Source organism: Parasteatoda tepidariorum, chromosome 5 (assembly GCF_982258835.1).
Source record: "Parasteatoda tepidariorum strain Cologne lab strain chromosome 5, Ptep-v5.0, whole genome shotgun sequence".
Lineage (NCBI taxonomy): Eukaryota > Metazoa > Arthropoda > Arachnida > Araneae > Theridiidae > Parasteatoda > Parasteatoda tepidariorum.
The window spans coordinates 113,464,184-113,486,186 of NC_141759.1; the positions used below are offsets into that span (position 1 = coordinate 113,464,184).

Consider the following 22,003-nt stretch of genomic DNA (forward strand, 5'->3'; position numbering starts at 1 on the left):
ATTTACAATAAAACGAAGGAATTCAAAAGCAAAGAAAGTGTTTATTTTAGGGTGAGTTTTTAAAGAACACTGATAGCTTTGTGGCGTAACTACCACTACGATAATTAAACATCAGCTCGCTAGTATATAAGACATGTTAACTCGATTCAATTTTGGGGTACATTTTGACAGATGAAGGCATTGTCGATATCATCTTTCATGGGTGACTTGAACTCTCCAACTACGAAAGTAACGTCCACTTCGTTGGGTGGTCCACATTGAATTATTGACTTGCTATTTGTGACTCTTTCATCGTCCTCCTTGCGCTGTTGCTTCTCAGTCTCATTTGTAATCCTGCACACACTCGACTGCTGAGAGCCACACACACAACCGTTAACTTAATTCAACCCTCACGACAAACATTCACATCTCGGTGAATTTAATACAGCTCTCATCACAGGCGCTCAATATCCGGTGAGCTTAGCACAGATCTCCCCGTCTTTCGCAAATACGGCCACTAGCAGTATCTATTCATCGAATTCTATCCCTGATAAAATTCTAGTTTTGGCTTAACTACCACTACGATTATTAAAAATCAATTCACTAGTATATAAGACATCCCAAGTCAAAATTTGTGATGGTTTTTCATTGATAGACCAGCAAAATGTTGATAGTAGCCATCAATAATTCTACCATGAATCCTTATATTTTTGATTGTAACCAACATAAGGAACCATCACCACAATGTAGGAATTCGGACTGATTTATGATAGTTCAACATAAGAATAGCAATTTGTTTTGATGGTTTATTCGTGTTTAACTGTCAGAAATTTTCATCATAGTTTCCAAGAAATCAAATGTTGGAGCGATCATGAAAATAACAATGATTTATGATGGTACAACATAAATATTGTTTTTGTGGTATATTCCTGAAACCAACAAGAATTCACATTAAACCATCCTGGAAGTGCATAGTTGGAACCATCATAGATCATCACGGGGCATCATAGATTGCTGGTTCATGAGAATCATTCTCCTCAAGTTCGTTAACCATCATAGTAATAAGGAGCATTTTCCATCATTCCATGATAGAAGTTTGCTGACTTATCAAAACCCACGAACGTTTAATGGAAAATGTTGGATGACGTTGGACCATCATGAATCGCACTGAAACCAGCATAAACCTTCAAAATATTTTCATGGAACCATCAAGAATTGCGACTTGGGATGCTGACCCGATTTGATCTTTTCATAGAAGAGGGTTGACATTTCAGTTTTCATGAATTTTCCTTTTCATTGTTTTTCAGCCTCCACCCAAAGACAGTTGGAACGGAGAACTGAGGAGTTATTACGTGGGATATAAAGTGAGAGATTCCAACCAGCCTTACTCTTACAAGACAATAGAGTATGCACCGGAAGCGCCCCAACAGGAATTCTTTCTCACTAACCTCCTCAAAGCATCCGACTACAGTGTAGTGGTCAAAGCTTCCAACACTGGAGGAAGCGGACCTCCCTCACACGAAATGTATGTTCGAACACTAGATGGCGGTGAGTATCATTACTATAATAAAAACAATATACATATGATGTTTTGCAATACGAGGAAGCGCTGCAAGCTCTTGACTGTCTATACTTCTGGCTTACTGTTTTTGGTGTGTTTTGAAGCCATTTGGCTCGCAACGTGATCATTGTGTTTTGAGACTCTCCTAGAGTAGTATTTCTTGTATACGTGTATTTGTTATGTGAATTATTATTTGTGCTTGAAACATAGGCACGTACTTTACTTATGTCACACTAGAGCTGCACAATGGGCTATTGGCGACTGTTTGAGAAACATGCCTGAGGATTTTCGCAGTGAGGATGGTCCTAATGTAATCGCTGATCCTAATGTAGATTAGTGTAAAAAATCGAATTATGACCGAAATTCAAGAGGTGCCTCAAAGAACATGGAGTATCTAATGCCCAGGCATTGTATAAAAAAACTACTATCTGAATGAAACATTAATTTATACCAAGTGGATATTTATTTCTGCTACCTACCACTTTAAAGAAGTAATATCTAATTATAAATGTTTGACGCCCGGTGGCTAAGCGGTAGAGCTTCGCGCTGTCGTGCCACAGGTCCCTGGTTCGATCCTCGGACAGGGCAAAGTTGACTCAACCTTTCATCCCTTCAGTGGGTCGATAAATAAATGAGTACCAAGCATGCTTGGGAACTAAACAATGGGGATTCCGCGTTCGGCTGACCACCTGACCGGAACATCTGCTCCTGCACCCCAGAGCCAAAGGTCAAGAAAAATGATATGGGCACAGTAGGCCTTGGCCCTCTATGGGCTGTCATGCCGCTGACTTTGGTTTAGTAATTATAAATGTTTGCATTATTTTTTTATGCCTTGCTTCTGAAAAATTAATCTTAGCCACTTGTGCTACTATATTTTTGAAAATAGTAAGTGTCCTTTTATAAGTCAAAGCATAAATGGCTGTCGAAATTCTTGAAAGGGATAACTCTGCACTTTTCTTAGTAATTTACTTAATATCTCATTTATATTTTTCATTCGTTGAATGTGTAATGAGTTGTTGCATACATCTCTTAAATGTGTTCATTCCCTTTATTTGTTTTCAGATTTACCACCGGCACCGTCGTTGTACGTTTTGTCAACGTCATCCACTTCAGTCAGTTTACGTTGGAACACTCGGAAGATTGACAATCCACTCTCTGGTCAGTTCATACGTTTTCATGCATAAGTATTTATATTTAAGACAAAAAAACGTTTATAATTCAATGCCTTAAATCCATTAAACAAAATGACCTACTTTATGTTATTAAAAAAATACTTTCACCTCTCTCTTATGCACCACCTCTTTTATGCGACTTTTTCATTTATACGACGACTTTTTACAGGTGCTTACTCATTATATAGGAAAATAATGATAATTAAATAAATATTTCAAATATGCGACGAAATTATTCTTTGAAAATCAAAAATATAATTTTTTTTCCTCAAATAGAATGTCTGATAAAGTTAAAGTGGAAAATTAAAAATTGTAGCTAAACAATGTTTGTTACAGATAAAAAGAATACTCGCAATGTTGCTGGATAAAGTGTAATAGTTCATTTTTCGTCCCCTTGTAAACTTATAACCTCTGTCGTTTCTAAGATTATAAATATCAATTATACGATTAATAACTATTATAAATATTAACAAATAATGATATTAATTTATTGCAATTTTATTTTTAGAAACATAATTAATCATGTTTTTAATGCAATTTATGTTGCGTTTTAGAATTTTGAAAGGTTTTCACTTGCGCATTTTTGGTTAGTCCCTTAAGCCGGTGTATAACTGAGAGTTCACTGTACAACTGTTTTCACTCACATATCAGAGGTAGTTTCAAGACTTTCTTTAGTTAATCTTCGACAGATTCGGTCTCTATAACACCTACAATTGGGTTTTGGATCACACAGCACATCTGTCGTCTCAAGAAGACTCCATGCCGCCGAAGAAAATTTTTGTCGCAAATTCTTTTTCTCCTTCATTACTAATTAAAAGGAAAGAAAAAATATGTTCACGCAAACCTAGAGTAAGTCATTGCTGAAAAAAAGAGCTTTAAAATATTAAAATGCAAAAACAAATATTAGAAGAGAACTTCTCCGTTGCGTAATCCTCAGTTATCATCTCATAATTTATTTTCATATATATGTTTTAAAAAAATTTTTCTGTATTTGAAATTTCATGGCTTACTCTAGGTTTGTCTGAAAGCATTTTTTCTACACTTTAAATTTTAAAATAGTAATGAAGGAGAAAGAATTTTCTTTCTCGGTATGGCATCCTCTTAATGTGCACCATTGATACATTAGGCCATATTTTAATTACACTAATGTTAAATGCTCAAAAGTATTTAGCGTTGTAACAAAACGGCCAAACTTTATAAATGTCTCGTGCCGCAATTTCTGTAATGTAATGCAGAAAACAATCATTGCGCTTTTAGAAAACATGTATGATGGCAAATTAATTTTACGCATATTCGTCTTTCTTGACTGTCATTAACGCTTCTGCTCTTCGACCATTTGGTATTGTACTTAAGTGTAACCGATCGACTAATACTCATTTTTCATTCAATTACAATGAATAAAACTATTAGTATTGAACCTACAGTGTATAATTAAAACATAATACTGAACACTTCGTTTGTTTGTTAATATGCGCTTTTAACCTTTCAATTCTTACCAATTTTTGCTCATTTTGTTTCAGATTTTCGTTGTTCAAGCGAGAACAGAATTCACAATGAGATATTTGTAAACATATGCTTTTACGCTTTCATATTTATGACGTAGCTCACACGCTTGATGTTTCAAGTCCTTTCTTGCGAGTCGTGGGGGCTCTGGGGATACAGGGTTCACCTTTTAAGGAGGTGAACTGGGTTCTAATGCCAGTGACGGTTGGTTGATATGAATTCCGCACCCGGCTTGCACCGCCCACAGTGCTGACTCAAAATATCCTCAGTGGTAGACAGATTATGGGTCCCCTTGCTATCGGGCTAACCGTGGGCGGAATTACTTTTCATGTAACGGGATTGCTGGTTAGTTCCATGAAAGAGTCTTCCAAAAAGACAAAATTTCTCCCAATACTGGAGTTCACTTGTCTTCTGGATTGGGTTCAAAATGACAAGGCTACGAAATTGAACATTAGTAATCGTAAACCAAGAAAATAGGGTCGTCTGTTTAATGACGGATATAAAATAAAATCCCTTCTTGCCAACGTGTGAAGGAGACTTTTTTCGCGTAAGATTTACATTTTTTGTATCATCCAAAGTAAGTTAGATTATTGTTGCTTTAAATGAACATTGGATTTCCATGCTATGTTAAGTGACGTCACTCAAAATTATATTTTTTTTATCGTACCTGTAACGATAGGCAGCGAGAGGGCATTTTTCTATACCTATGTAAGCATTGTAATGTTTCCCAAATAATAACACAAAACCATTTACTTTTTTAAAAAAAAAGATGCATTCTTTTATCCAGCGCATCTGCTCTGCCTATGAATATAATGAAATCTGGCAAATATTTCTCGACAATTCAAACTTTAAACCTTTTTAAAAAAAATAATAATAATAATTTCAGAAGCTATTGCGAACTCAAATTAAAAATTATGCCATTCAGAATTACATTCTGTAAAATAATGTTTAAAAAAAACTGTATAGTCAACAATTCAAGCATTATTAAATAAAATAATAAATAAGTATTTTTAAAAAAAATTGTATTGAATTGTATTTGGATAAACCTAATTTATAATCATGCTCAAAATTTTTCGCTTAAAACGTTTTCAAGATATAGTGAAATGCTCAAAAGTAAGATTAATATTTAGAGACTTTCCAAACTTTCAACCTCTCACATGATTAACTTATTGGGAATCTTTTTTCCTGATTGCCGCTAACCTTCCTATCTAAACCTCATTTGAGAACCTCATATCAAAACCTCATATCAAAACCTCATATCCTCATTTGAAAGCCAAAAAACGGAATCTTTCAACAAAAAAAGGAGTTTTCGTAAAAGAACTGTGTAATTATCTTCATTTCCAAACTGGCGATCTATTTCATATGACACTCATAAACAATTTTAAAAAAACGTGTGTTGCTGATCACAATCATCAAATTAAAAAATGTGATCAAACCCATTAAGATTGAGTCTTAGTGCGTGAAAATCAGATCATAAGTTAAGTATTTACTCACTTGATTATATTTTGTCTATAGAACGAGCTCCCTTCTCCACAAAGTCTGAGGTTGCTGCTATGGAAACAAGAGACATCACATTTCAACGAGGGGAGCTCCTCTTTCCCCTGATTCTCTTTCTCCCGCTGACTCGAGCCAAAACAAGTCTTAAATATTTACCTAAAACCCCTACTCGAAATAGTTAAACCTCGTAACCATAGTCACCGCCACTTTTCCAGATGAATGAATAGGGGAGTTCTATCCATAGACAGACTGTACTTAATGCGTGTTGCATTTTCAGGTTATACGGTCCATTATCGTGAGGAGGATCAGGGTGAGTGGCAGGAGGTTGCCGTGATTGCCCCAGAAGACAACACCTACATATTAAACAACCTCCACCCACAGAAACTCTACCAGATCTACGTCACGGCTACCAATCAGTACGGAAAAGGAGATCCTTCAGAGATAGTGGCTGTCAAAACGGATGAAGGTAATCAGGGGTCTGTTTAGAATCTGTTATGGGTCCGTTAACGGATCCTTCACAAAATAATTTATCTTTTAATCAGACCCTTCACAAATTTGTTTATCTTTATTCTTGTTTTGTTAATCGAATAAACCCTTCCAGGGGGGGGGAAAGACTGTTCGAAACTGAGTTTTTCAAGCTTCTCTTAGTTTAAATCCCAAATGTAGTAGTATTCTAAGAAAATATTTCTACTTTTACAAACATCGTGTGCACATTCTTATTGATATTAAATTATAACTTTGTTATTGATATTAAATGATATTGATATTGAATGATAATTTTGTTTTAAATAATTGATCAATTTATATTTATTCATAAAATTAATAAATAGAATATTATGTAAATAAAAAGCAATTTCTGGCAATTTTTTAAATAAAATGTTAAAAATTCAAGAATTGTTTAAGTTTACTTAATGCGTAGTACATTGTTAAAGCGATACACTTCTAAGTTGTGTTATTTAAAATACGTCAACTGAAATTATTAAAAATGTGAGTGATTTTGTTTCCGTTATTCGTCGGAAATGAATATTCTGCGTTGAGCAGTATAGGCTAAATACCAAATAATTGTATGTTGCATCTTTGATTTAGTAGCAGTAATTGTTGAGCATAATATGTATGCTCAACAATTGTAAAATTTAAAATCTTCTTGAAAATGTTTTTAGCAATTTCTGCAATAACAAGACCCTATTTGCACAAATTCACAAAAGCAAGACCCCGGTAAAAAGAATGTGACTTAACGCTTATTTCATATTCACAAACTATGAGTAATTTTTTTCATATTTTAACAAAAACAGGACTTTTCACAAAATGTCTGGACAGACCCTTGGTAATTATTTTGACATTATTTCTGATTTTGGACCTTTTTTCTTCAATATACAGCAGAGAGCCGTGATAGCTTAGGGGATAAAGTGCTCGCATCCTAGTGAGGTGAACCGGGTTCGAATCCCAGTGACGGCTGGTCGATACGAATTACGCACCCGGCTCGCACAGACCATAGTGCTGACATAAAAATATGCTCAGTGATTGACGGATCATGGGTTTATGTCCCCGTGCTGTCAAGGTTACCGTGGGAGGTTTTCGTAGTTTTGCAATAGTTCCCTTGTCTTTTGGATTGGGTTTAAAATTACAAAGATACGGAATTGACCATTATTTGACCCTAAATTGATCGGCTGCTCAGCGATGGTAATATACAGTAGAGCGCTTACTTTTTACTCGACTTTGGCGATTAAATGACTGTAACAGAGTAAAATGCCTGATTGACATTAGAGCAGTGGTTTATATTTTAGAGCCAAATATATGTTGGTAGCTTTTCTGCTTTATTAGTTTTAAATTTTTTTTTCTTACTTTAATGATATGACGATGGCCTTATGACAACCTTATTTTGAATTAATTTCATTGATTAGGGAGCTAAGCTCCCTGTTCGCAACCGCTCACCTACTCCGATGATAGTTCGCAATAATTGTTGATACTTGGCCGGAATCAGTTTTTATACTAAGTTAAAATTTTTCACTTAACATATATCTACTAGAAATTCTGTTTGCTTACACCACGTCCAAATATTATCTGTTAGTATTATAAATATCTAAATCTATTGGAGAACAGAAATAATTAATCATTTTTTAAAATAACTTATGTTCTTATAACATTATATTGTTCAAACAAATTTGAGATTACAACTGTAATTTAATATTTTTGGTTTCTAAACGGACGGATATATTAAATACTATTTTTTATATATATACAGAAACGGATCGTTAAGTTCTAAATCATTTAACAGATCACTTCAGCTGTAATTTATAACAGCATATTAGTGTTATTTGCACAAAAATAATGATCGTAAAACGGTTAATAAGATTAGACCAGTTTTCTAAATAACTTTATCTTAAAATGTAGCGCATAATTGCTTAATAAACAATTCTTGGCTTTTAACTCTTGAATTAAAAGCGTAATAATATCAGTGCAGGAAAATAACTATAAATGAGGGATACAAAAATATTTATTGAAAAATACCTTTATGACTTTTATGCTGATGGCAACTGAAACAATACGGAAATAAATGAGGAAAAACTGGATCCAACCTCGTGATTTTCCAGCCAATAAAAATGCACGGACAGCAATGGAAAACTGCGAACACCATCCATTAGATTTTTATGAGCAGTAAGATACTTTGTAAAAAATATGATTCAATTTTTTAAGTTAATACTTTTTTCATAATTTCGGTCACTAAAAAGTTCTTTATAATACACTTTTTAAAATTTTTAAAAAATTTCATATATTTTCAAAAAATATTGGTGAGCAAATATTTTAGCCTAATTAGTAGTACTTTTAGAACTGAACTTTCTTGCCCAGCACTACGATGTTGATCTTAATAATATGCTACTCTGCAAAAGATTATAAGCCAGGGCTCGAAAAAACTCAGAAATTTTACCCGTCTCCGAGGACGGCTTGCCCAACAATGTACCCGTCCTCCTTTGAAACTAACCCGTAGCTTCTAAATAAATAAATATATAATTTTCTCTTATTACAAACATTTATATAAATTGCACAATGAATTAGTAGTTACTTGGATTACATTGTACAGTAATAAACGAAATACTAGGTTAATAATAGTAACCTTAGTATTTCTTTTATGAAATAATTTATTTCTTTTATGAAATAATTTAAATGACAAAGGTCAGGTTATCTGGAATGTCAATTTATCCAAGGGTACTGCGTTTTTTAAATGCATCAAATATGACGTTTGCCAGTTCTACAATCAAGCCAATGATTTGCAGAGGTTTCTGCACAGAAATCTGAAAGGGGTTTTCCATTTAGTTAGATGTTCATAATTGCGTTTAACGCTTTTTGTTTACGACCAGTGCGTAATGTGTTTTTTGTAAGTTCATTGCTGAAAAGCCCCTTTCAACCACTGCAGTACTCCCAGACAGAGAAAACATCAATTCTAATAGCAAGAATTGAAAATGTATCACGAAAATTAACGGGAAAATGGCCATCCGCGCGGACGTCGGATTCGAGAGATTCGTTATTATTTTTGATCGCCGAGGACAGGCGGTTTATCGAGCCCTGTTATAGGCTGTACTTTCTGCTACGTATAGAATAAAGCAAAACAGTGTTAATAAAGCACAAACTTAGTACACTTCTATATTTCCATTTGTTCTTTATTCACTTGCTTTACGATTTTATCATTTCTCTTTCTTTTCGATATTGCTTTACCAATTTAAAAATAAAATGATTTGCCAAAAAACTTCACTCATTTTTTAATCTCTTAAATCTCCACAGTTTTTTATGCTTTATAAATAATTCAGTATAATGAATAATGTTATTTAATAAACATAAATAATTAATAAATATGAATAATTAATACATATAAATAATTAATAAATATAAATAATTGATAAATAATATTAATTAATAAATAATATTAAATCATAAATAATAATTTATAAATTTAAATAAATTATATGCTTTATAAATAAATATTTATGATAACACTCTTGAAGACAACGCAAATTTCAATCATTTTTTGACATCCACAAACAGAATTTATCGTTACAGTATCTCAGAAGGTATCGTGCATAACAATTTAGACCACTTGTACAAAAGAGGGTAAATAATTTCCTTCTTGTTCCACTAGTTAAAGGAAATATGTTGATGGTATAGGTAGAATAGAATAGAAGTAGGGAAATTTTTCAGTGCTGATAGAAGTTTATTACGGAAGCCTCGTGCTTTAAACTATATGTATACCAAATTTTCCAACCGACATTTCTAGACATTAATTTTTATGTATATATAAATAAACACAAACACCATTTTTTTCCGTAATTTCGTGTAATTACTTGGTTATTTTTAAAATTATGGTTTTTAAAAGTGTTTAAAAAAAATTATTTTTCTTTTATTGAATGAAAGCATTGATGTTACAGGTGGTCACTCCCTATTGTCCGTGGCAGGTGGAGGAGTTGGAGGTGGTTACATGGATGTGGCCATCATCATTCCAGTGGCGGCCTCTCTCTTGACCATTGGCGTAGTTCTCTTCGTCGCCTGCATTTGTGTTAAAAAAATCAGAAGTCGACACAATCTTGAAAGAGGTTAGAACAACTTTTGAAAATCTTTTTCACTTCTTTTGGATTTTCAACTGTGATGACAGCTGTAAGATACACTTTTTGCATATTCCCGAGATTATACACCTTTTTCGCCGTACTTCTGGAATTATTTGAGCGAATCTAAAAAAATTTGCACAGGCATTTTGAATTCAGCTTATCCAAGAATAATTCCACACGAAAAATAATTTTCAATATTCTTTTGCTACTTTCTTATTTTATTTGCTTTGTGTCGAAAACATTTAAAATTGTGAGAGTTTTAGGTATACCATTACAAAGTATTTATTTTCAATGGCAAAATCCAAAAGTTGAATGAAATGGGTGGAATAGTTGAGTAAAAATATAACTTTCTTGAAATTTTATAATTCATGAACTATCTAACCAATTTCGTTCAAAATTTCGCATTTTGCAATTTAAAATAATTTAGTTTAAAATGGTGTAAAAAAAATTTATAGTTATAATTATAAAAATTATAATTCAATATTTCGACCCATATTAGATAAAATGATTATGAATTATTTTTTATATGGATTTATCTTTGATTAACGCAATTGTATAATTTGGTGAAAAAATATTTCAATTCGCTTAAAAAGTTCTCAAGGCGTGACGAAATGCATAAAAAGGGAAGTTAACAGTAAAGAGCCTTCAACCACTCTCCTGTTGAAATTATTGGGGCCTTATTCAGGGTTGCCGCTCCACAGGGACAATAGGGAAAATACAGGGAATTAAAAAATCACCTGAATGCAGGAAAATTTCACCTTTTTTTTTCTTCACAAACTAGGAAAATACAGGGAACTTTGTTTATTTTAAATAATGGTGACCACTCAAAGCGTGATGTATGGGATATTTAAGGATGATATTTCAGCTTTACCAAACTATTTCATTTTCTGTAGCATTATTTGTTTCAAGCAGGGTTCGTTGATTTAAATCAGCTTGACTTAAATCATGATTTAAATCAAATGATTTTTTAAAAAAAATCATTGATTTAAATCAACTAATTTTTTTTATCTATATATATTGATTTTAAAAGTTAAAAAACAGTGTTTTAAATTTTTGATACTTTTATTATTTTCTTAGTATTAAAATTTAATTTAAATAAATTGCTGCATTAATTAATTTTAGTTAGCGAAATTACTTTCTTTCTTGGTGTGTATTAAATTCCAACACATTTGAAATTACATTTTTAAAAATCTTTTGATTCTTGAGATTGAAAGTACAGATTAAAGTAAACATTTAATGCTGTCTTAATATAGATTTGCATAGCTGTAGAAAGTAATTAATAAACGTGAATTTTTTTCAAAAAATGATACAAATAATGTTAATTAAAATTCTACCTTTTGAATGAAAAAGCGTGAATTAAAATCTACATCATATTTTATTGGAGGAGAATGTTTATTTCTGAAGCTTGAGGTTATATTAAAAAGAAATTACCCTAATATGCCAAAAACAGAAGGAAAAAAAAAAGGGCTGATGAATTCAGATGTTTTTTCCCTAATATAGTGTCATTCTTCCCTTTCAAACTCTATTTGATGCAGTAGGGTTATTAATTGGTATTTTTTTCTCATAATATGCTTACAGTATCTTTGACATCTGATTTTCTATAAAGAAATTTTGTGAAAAAAAAATTCCAATGAGTGCATAGATTTTCTAATTTTTTTAAAGCTTAACTTATCTATTTTGATATAGAATTAAAAATGATTATTTTAATATAAAAATATATAGATTAAATATTTATTTATTTTTTGATGAATGACTACATTTATAAACACAGTCTGCTACATTTACTTTGTCATTTTAAAAATCAAGAGAAAAAAAAAGAAATCACAATTTTAAATTAAAGTTATGGTTTCTAACTGAAACTTTGTTTTAATAGTTAAAGTACAGGGGCCAAATTTACTACCGTTCAACGGTACCTTTACGAATTCAACTTTAGTAAAAATGATAGAATAATCACACAAAATACTTTTTCTTAAAATTTTATTTTTGTGTCTCGTAAGAAACGATAAATCTATATTTTTACTATATTTGTGTTGATTCTATAATATAATTTTTAATTTTCACAAAATAGGTATTTTGCCAAATTTACTACCGTTTAACGGTACCTTTACGAATTCAACTTTAGGAAAAATGGTAGAATAATCACACAAAATACTTTTTCTTAAAATTTTATTTTTGTGTCTCGTAAGAAACGATAAATCTATATTTTTACTATATTTGTGTTGATTCTATAATATAATTTTTAATTTTCACAGAATAGGTACCTCTCAGAAAAACCCAGACTGACCCCTGAAGTATTCTTTAAATTCTCTATTTCATCTAGTCTTTAAATTTTAATCATGCATTTGTTTCAAAATGGTTGCTATGCATTCAAAGCCATGTATTCTAATGAAAAAAAGTTATTTTAGTTAGAGCTTCTAAAATATTGTTACAATATAGTTTTAATATTAAGTTAATTTGATTAAACATTTATAATTTTTTTAATCATAAATTAAAGTTCTTACAGTGTATTTAAATGAAAATCAACAAAATCTGATTTAAATAAAAAAAAATCCGATTTAAATCAAAAAAATCTGACTCTTTTGATTTTTTTTAAAAAAATCAATAAAATCACGAACCCTGGTTTCAAGTATGTTTAGCTGTTCCTTTCTTATCTAAGTTTTTCCAGCAATTAAAACTAGTATGTCTAGACTAATACAGCTCATAGAAGAGCACAGTGATTGTGTGTTTCCTCTGGATATAATCTGTATAATATGTACAGGGAAAACACAGGGAATTTTTTTTTCTCCAGATTTGACTGGTAATCCTGATATTAGCCAGTTATTATTACAGTTTTAATTTAAAAAGAAAATTTTTCGGCAGAGACGGGAAACCAAGAAAATATACCGAATCCTCAAAAGTCTTTTAAAAAAAACATTAAACTGTTGCAATCTTCTTGTGGTAGCAAAAAAAATTTAATGAACAGTCTATTACATTGATAAAATAAGGAATCCAATGCATGTGCGTAGGTAATTTAAAAAAAATAATAAGCTCCTTTTAAAGCATTTTTTAAGCACTAAGAAAATTGTAAGCACTTTTTATGTAATAAATTATAATTAAGGCATGCAATTTTTTTCCTATTGTTTAAAGTTTTTCATATATACACCACCTTACAATAATTCATGAGACACCTTAAGTTTTTGACATTTTTTTTAACTCTCCTTGTGTTTTATAAGAAATTTATTTCATAACTTTTAGGATGCTTAGGTCATGCAATTTCTCATACTTAACATGAAGATTTGTGAGGTTTGACAAACTGCCAATAAATTACTAACGGAAAAAAAATTTTGAACACCCACTGTTAGAAAATATAGCAATAAGCTAATACTTGCCTCATTTGCTTTGGTTACAAAATGCTATAAATGTATAAAATTTCGAAAGCATGGGCTGAATATTTATGGCGAAATTTAAATTTTCACTAAAAAAAATAATATATTTATCTTAGGTTTCTTGCTATAACTCTGAAAATATTTAATAAAATTAAACAATAAAATTTCAATTAAAATTAACTTTCATACTATGCATGCAAAGAAAAAATTATAAAAAAATTTCCCATAATTTTGTAGATAATCGTTTTTGGTTAGTAATGATAAAAGTTCGATTTGTAAATCTCGAAAATTTCAAACAAATCTAGCAAAATCTAAATAGAAAGTTTCGAGCAAAAAAAATCAAAGCACCTTTTATTAACACCCAAACAAAAAAGCACCATAAAGGGCTTTTAAAAGCGAAAATCAAAAATAAGCCACCTTTAACCCTTTCAGGGGTCTGCTTAAAAGAAATTTGGGTCCGTTAACGGACCCTTCGCAAAATATCTTTTCATAAAAGCGTACCCTTCACAAATTTGTTTATCTTCATTATTGTTTCGTTAATCAAATAAACCCCTCCCAGGGAAAGATAGATGTAAGCGAACTAAATTTTGTCTTCGGCAGACAGTATAGGCTAAATACCAAATATTTATATGTTGCATCTCTAATTTAGTAGCTGCAATTGCTGTTTATTTCTTAAAATTTAATTTTTTTAACTATAATTTTACAGTGTTGGGCATAATCTTGTATTTCTTTACAATTTAAAAACTCCTTGAAAAAGTTTTTTTGCAATAACGAACCCTATTTGCACAAATTCACAAAAGTTAACCCTGGTTGAAAGAATGTGACTTAACGTTTATTTTATATTCACAAATACGAGTTATTTTTTCACAATTTTACAAAAACGGACCTTTCACAAAATGTCTGGACAGACCCATGCATATTGGGCCATCACATGTAACAGCAGTAAGCAGAAGGTTAAGTACTTTTTAAAAAACGCTGTAATATGATATTTCAGATATTTAAGTGGCAATTTCTTAAAATAAGAGAGTATTTTCTTTATGTGATTGTGCAGCATTGGCGGCAGAGAAACATCTGGCGATGGTTGGCACATTGCAGAGATATGTGGACATAGACAAGACCCGTTCTCTCATGGATCCAAGTCGACTGGGTCACTATCCACTTCCTTATGAAACGATACAAATGATGGCCGAGGGAAAAGGAGCCTTTATAGGAAAAGTAATGCTTTTACTTACCATTATTTTTACTCACATGTAATGTTACCCATAAAAAATTAGCCTGTCTAGGGAAAGAACTCCCCTCGCCATTCATCTGAAACAGTGGCGGTTACTATGGAAATCGAGGTTCAACTAATTAGAGTTAAAAACACAAATCAAGCAAGGAAAAAAGAATTTCCAAACATATGTATGTTAGCAAAAATAGCAATTCATTACAGGACACACTGTCAGCTAACACAAAGGAGTTTTTTTGTCGCCAGTGGTAATACCAAAAAGTGATTGTGTGCTAGCAGACAGTGAGTACCCTGATGATGTCCTGTTTTTGCTAGCATACTTATCTTAAGAAATTCTTCTTTTTTTTGTTGCTTGATTTGTGTTTCTAACTGTCTAAATTCTTTAAGACAAATTTGATTTTAGCTGTTTCTAGCACTTTTCCATTTTGACTTATTATAATTTTAAATTTTATTTTCTTAATTTGCTTATATCAGTTTCATTCTTTGATTGGGGATTCAACTTTTCTGATCAAGTTGGGTCAATATTTTACAGGCGTTGGCTTGGGTCACCAAGAGAAAGGTAATCCCCATTTTGAAATGTGCTGCATAGCAGCAGGGAGCAACCTTAGAGGAGGGGAGTTCTTTCTATAGACAAACTATAATAACCTTTAGCTTTACATATCATAAGAGTGACTACACTCTTTATGACTACAGCTGTTCAATTACGGTTATAAAATATGAAACTTGTTGAAATATTTATGAATGATAAACCCCTTTCGATACCATGGGATTAATATCATATTGATGCGGTCAGGAAATAATTTAAAACTTTTTTTTATCATCCAGTATCCGGTTAAATTTGAGTTATCCAAAATTTGGAATGATGCTAAATTCTCTTTGTTGATAAATTCTGTTTCGGGAAACGAACGAATCAAGTTGACGAATCACAAGTCATGAGAATGTGGTACATTTTTTATTTTTATATTTAATAAATAGTTACTTATTCCCACATGTTGCCGTTGTTTCAGAAAACTTTTAGCCGCGAGTGCTTCTTTCTTTAATAATACATAAACTGTTTGATGAAAAGGTATGACTTTTAACTTTTTTTTTTATGAGAAATATTCTATTATAATAAAGCTAATGAAGCAGACATTATTTTTTTAGAGCTTGTCAAAACTAATGATATTTTCTTTTCTTATTTCAGGTAAACAAAAACTTATCAGAATTATGATTTTTTGCAGCAATATACGGTTTCATTTAAAGATGCACAAAGCTCAAAGTTAAAAACGGACCACCCTGAATAACTTTTGATCTAAAGATCGGATCTTTATGTTCGAGGACTCAATCTGAAAGGTTCAAAGGGGTGACCTCAAATATGTTAATATTTATTTTAAGTGATTCATTTTAAGTCACAAAATCGGACACGAAAGCGTACTTTCATTAAATAAACATACCTTTTTTCGACGGATTCGGATTTCGGACTTTGGAAAATTGTCTCAGTATTGTCAAGAGAGCGGTCCAAAGTTTGCACCCCTTAATGTTAATCTCACTTTTTCCGTATTTCGCCTTATCTCGAAAAAAATTTATTTAAATTTTAAAAAAAAAATTGAGTACAAATATAAAATTTATTCAGCTAAAGATAATTTCCATGCCAAAACAATTTTTAGTGAGTATTTGCCATTTTTTATTAGTTTATTTTATAATGGTCGAAAGAATTTTGAAATATAAGGCATACAATTTTTTACAGAATTTTAAGGAATGTGTTTCATGTAATGTATGACATGAGAAAATACAAAATTTGAGCAAAATCGATCGAATAGTTCCTGAGAAATTATATTTTAAAAATACGACTTTTTCAAAATTCAATCTCTCAGGAACTATTCTACCGTTTTCGTTTATGTTTTGTATTTCGCCATTTGAAATGGTATACAATTTTTCGCATTTTAAATAATATCGACTATTATTAAATAAATTAATGAAAAATAATAAATGTGTACTGAAAGTTATATTTTGCATAGAATTATCTTTGGATAAACAAATTTTATAATTGTGCAAAAAAATTTTTTTAATTCTCTTAAAAATTTCTCGAGATGAAAAATTTAAATGTAAAAAGTCAAATTAACATGAAGGGGTCCAAACGTTGGACCGCTCTCTTATTGGGACAATTTTTCCCAGATTGCGGCTCTATGATTTGAGAGTCAGAAATCGGAATCCATCGAAAAAAAGGCATGTTTATTCAGGAAAAGTACCTTTTTGTGTTTGAGTTCGTGTCTTAAAATATCGTCTGCACTAAAAAATTAGCATATTTGAGGTTATCCCCTCCAACCATTAAGATTGAGTCATGGAACGTGAAGATTCGATCATTAGATCAAACATTATTCAGAGTGGTTCGTTTTTTCGCGCACTGTACGTACAATAATGTTCATTCAACATTTATAATGTTAGGGTTAGAAAAACAAATAATTTAGTAAATAATATTTTGTTAAAGGTACCTATAACTATAAAAAAGAAACATTACAATGTCAGCTTAAATAAATTATATGAATTTAAAAATTATTATGCACGTTACATCAAGTGATTTTTTTTCCTCCTTTTTTTTTTATTTCGAAAATAGTTTCAACGTTTTTAAATCTTTCGGTTTACTTTTTTTTTTGCAGCCTTGTACTATTATTATATTATTATCTATTAAAAGCCTTTTTTTCCTCCTACATTTTTAAAAAACTTATTAATTCTTGAAGAAATAGTTTTGTTTTTGGCCTAAACTAATTTGAATTTTACAGAATCCAATAAATTATTGAATCACCAAAAAAGTGTTTTTTGTAAGAAAGAAAGATGGGAAATGGGTGCAAACTAATTTCTGAACGAGTCTCAAAATAACAGTTTAATTGAATCATTTGTTTTGATAATGAAAATATTTAAAACATTTATTACTAAATTTCATACTTTTAAATTTTCTTAAATGCACAACGTTCCAATGTAGATTATTTAAAAAAAATTGTTCTGCTTCATGTGTTCAAATTAAACACTTCCGGCTTCCCTGATTATCCCGAGTTAACTCGGATATGTATATATTGCAAATACTTATCATCCCGAGATAACTCGGGCTTAGCAGAATTTGTCAGTGCATTTTGTTTCATCACGTTTTTACTCGGTCGAAAGCAAAAAAAAAACATCTGCTGTAATTGGAAGTAAAGTTTTATTTGGGAGTTTAGTTGTTGGAGTGTCCATGTGTTTTACGTGATTCCATGTGTTTGACGTGTCCATGTGTTTACGTGTCCATGTGTTTTACGTGATTTGCATAACGCCATTTTAAAAAAATGGCGTATTCCTTCACTGACGTTTGAAAAGTACCATTTTGTGTTGTCCCTTGTGTTAAGAACTATCATACAAAGACTCATATATAACTCATTTCATTTGAACGAGGTCCCGCAGTGGACTGATCGTTAAGACACGGTTCCCAGCAGATCACCGAAGTCAAGCTTCACTGGCTACGGTCAGTGTGCGGGTGGGTGACCACTTGGATCAGTCTGCGTATGGGTCCTCGTTAAACTGTTCTACCGTAAAGTGCTCGACTTCGCACAGGTCGTCGGGCTACTGAAGCGGGGGTGCCATCCCCTCAGCAGAGGATCAAAATTGTGATGGCATGTCTTTGGATCATCCTCCGGGATGTTTCCCAGACGGTCGCCAATAACCCATTGTGCAGCTCTAGTGCGACGTAAATTAACAACAACATCATTTGCCCGAGGTAACTCGGGATAGTAAACTGATTTTAAATTAAATGTTTCTTACCCATAAAAAAAAGAATCTAATTTCAAGTTAAAACTTGTACATTTTGTTTTGTTTTAGTTCCTTGTATTTATTTATAAAATAAAAATATATGTTGATTTTTGCAGTTTTTTTTTTTTCAAAATAAGTGATAAGGAAAGTGGTTAATGTTTGTAATCTGAGCTATATTTATGTATAGTAATTAGCACACTTGAATAATTTATTAATTGCAGTTTCTTCTTTCAGGACGGCACGCAGACAATTTATAACAAAACAATTTCTACCCTAAGGGCAAAAGAAGATCAAGATCATATATATGATAGTGCTCAGTAAAATTATGAATTTGCAAATAAATTGAAGAAGATCCTCGCTGAGACAGAAAAAGAGTTCGTTTTATGCAAAACAGCTTTCAAAATGGAGGATTTCAGAGAATGGATATTTGAAGACTCTCTGTGATTGATTTGTACAACATTCAAGTCTCATTTTTGTTGAGTTATATCATTACTTTTTTTCTATTGAATATTCTGATATGCCAATAGAATATTGACAGTGGAACAATGGAATACACAAAACGATCTGTCTCGCACAATACAGGGTTTGTCCGAAAGGTAATGTAACCTAGTCAATCAATACAACACCTTAAAAGGTTTCAAAACACTCTTCTCTTGCCTTAATACTTCACTTCCGACAAGATGTTCAGAGGTCGATACTCTTAAGATAATCTTCCGGCGATATTTTCAGATATCAAATTTCAGATTTTTTGCGGAAATGTCCTTTACAACCTCTCTGACTCAATCCGAAATGCTGACCAGTTTATAACAGCGAGAGTGGAAAGAATTTTGGGAGAGCTACGTCAGAACAGTATGGTGGATTGTAATAAACTTTTTGTTCGTTTGCCGGCCGCAAAACGTTGAGGAGAGTGGATCACGACGATTGCGAAGTGACGAGTTCGTGGTGAAGTTTCCAATCGTGTCTAGTGTCCGAACTTTTTGGAATGTTTAACGCATGTATATGCGTGAGTTCACTAATTTAGCTACATGTTGCATCATGTTTTTGTTGGTTTGATGTCACAGATTTCATGGCCAATCTCTTTATAGCCTTCAAATACTGCCTTGACTCAGCGTTACGATAAACAATCATCACTATAAAGCTCTTAATTTTTAATGCGAAATTTCGCTTGCAAACTTTCACGAAACTTGATAGCAATGGAGACACAATTGGAGGCTTACACCGAAGAAGAAAATGAATTTCAGGACAAAGTTTCTTTTTTTAATTTATTTTTCTTATAACCACCCTTGAAAAGCCGATACAAATTTGAGTTTACAACAACAAGTGTTCAACTCCGTAGTCTTGTCATTTTAAAACTAATCCAGAAGACAAGGAAACTCCTGGATTAAGTAATGGGAGAAATTTAACTTTGCGGAGGACGTTTTAACAGAACTAACCAGCATTTGCGTCACATTGAGAGGAAGACGCGAGAACATCCCACGGTTACCCTGGTGACAAGGCGACTGTAGCCCATGATCTGTCGACCACTGAGGATATTTCACGTCAGTACTCAGGTCGACAAAAGCCGGATGCGGAAATCGTATCGACCAGTCATCGCTGAGATTCGAACCCGGTTCACCTCATTGGAAGTTTAACGCTCTATCCTCTGAACTATAGTGGCTCGTACTAAGTTTCTTATACTCAGGGTGGTCGGAAGAAATAAAATAATCCACCATGCATATGCTGAGTGTCCCCTATACCGATCAAAAATAGCCCAGACTCGCTCAATTGAAAGAAAGCCAACACTTTTGTGACAAACCCTGTATTCTGATGTGAAATATTGACGCTAAGCAAAGCGATCGCAGCAGTAATGTGGCAATGAAGGATAACAACCACATCCTCGACCATTCATCAAGTGCGTTTGTAGAAGAAGTCATTGAACAATCCTTTTTCGAAAGGAAACTGCATTTTTCAATTTTCTAGATAAACATTTTTACGTATTTTTCACCTACGAATTCATTGTTAACAAAGGAACAAGCATAAAAAGCTGTAGCTAATAAAAGAAATATCCTAGAATGCGATTTGCAATTTTAAATCTTCGATATTATTTGAACTAACAAATTTTACAACCTATTTGTGCGAAATGCTTTTGATGGAACTGGCTGTTATTTCATTCAATTCTCTTACGAATTAAGAAAATTATTATTAAACAAATCCAGTCTATTCATTAAGTGTATCTTAAACAACTCAGTTATTTTTGTGTAATACGAATGTATATTGAAAAAAAAAACATAGGTTATGGATGATTGACCATGTAAAGCTAAACACAGATGGCGTTAGGGGTTAAAATTCGTAGTAAGACTTTCGCGTTACCGATTGAATTTTAAATTTCAACGAAGCAAACAATATAGGAATTTGGAATACTCCGCAAGCATCTCATATCCTTCAAGATGCAAGCCAAAAAATAATTAACTTTCATATTTTACAAAAGTATAGCCAAATAATTTATAACACTCAAAACATGACAAACCTTTCATTTAATTTATGTTGTGATATTAATTTTATTAAATTTCTTTTAGCTTCACAACCAGTTCGAATTTATAAATTACAGGAAACTCTTATGAATGGTGAAATTAAGCGTAAATTTAAACAAAAATTTCATTAACGAAACTTACAAGAATATTAAGCCTGTTCACACTTCGCCTCGTAAACATCTGGCAGGGAAGCGGAGAGATACACCGGAAGTTTTCTAAATTTCTTCCCGTTTCAGGAAGCTAGTTATTGTTTACATTCAGTCAATCATCCATTCTTGTGTGCATAAAATTTTGAATCTGTTCAACAAATGAAACACGTAGTTCCTAAGACACAAAAAGTGTTAGCTCAAAATGGACAATAATAACAGCGAAACATTATCCACACAAATAAATTAAGGGCCCATAAATGCACCTTTTAAACTAAACTGACGTTTTAACACTAGGTTTATGGACGTTTCTTATATACCTATCTCTGCGAACACGAGTCAATTTGACGCATGAAAGATTAGTACATATAACAGCTCTTAGAAAGTAATGTAATTATATAGGAAAAAAATGAGATATATTTATATTTACGGAAAGTTATTATTATTCAATAATTTTATTATACATTTATACTCGCATCTTTTACGCCAATACTTAATTTTGTTTGTACGCTTTCACATATCAAACAGCCTTATCACATATTTTACAGGTGTTATTGATCCTGTTTCTTTTACGAAAGCCAATTTGGCAAGTCTTGCGTTCTCCCGAAGTATTAGATGGTGGGTGATTTTAATCTGTTTTTGTATTTTTTCTTTTCTCCTTCTGCAAGTTCTTTGGCCAACTGCAATAGAA

The 22,003-nt window shown here is 32.0% G+C and overlaps 1 protein-coding gene across 1 annotated transcript in view; it reads left to right on the forward strand.

The window, feature by feature from the left end:
- Positions 1 to 20,708, forward strand: part of LOC107445852 (cell adhesion molecule Dscam1) — a 50,303-nt gene extending 29,595 nt beyond the window's left edge. Inside the window, exons 15-20 of the mRNA XM_087162966.1 lie at positions 1,287 to 1,527; positions 2,603 to 2,698; positions 5,990 to 6,178; positions 10,131 to 10,295; positions 14,724 to 14,887; positions 18,891 to 20,708. Coding sequence (XP_087019092.1) covers positions 1,287 to 1,527; positions 2,603 to 2,698; positions 5,990 to 6,178; positions 10,131 to 10,295; positions 14,724 to 14,887; positions 18,891 to 18,977 — 942 coding nt within the window. The 3' untranslated portion in view covers positions 18,978 to 20,708. The remainder of the gene's footprint in view (positions 1 to 1,286; positions 1,528 to 2,602; positions 2,699 to 5,989; positions 6,179 to 10,130; positions 10,296 to 14,723; positions 14,888 to 18,890) is intronic.
- Positions 20,709 to 22,003: the final 1,295 nt, after the last annotated feature.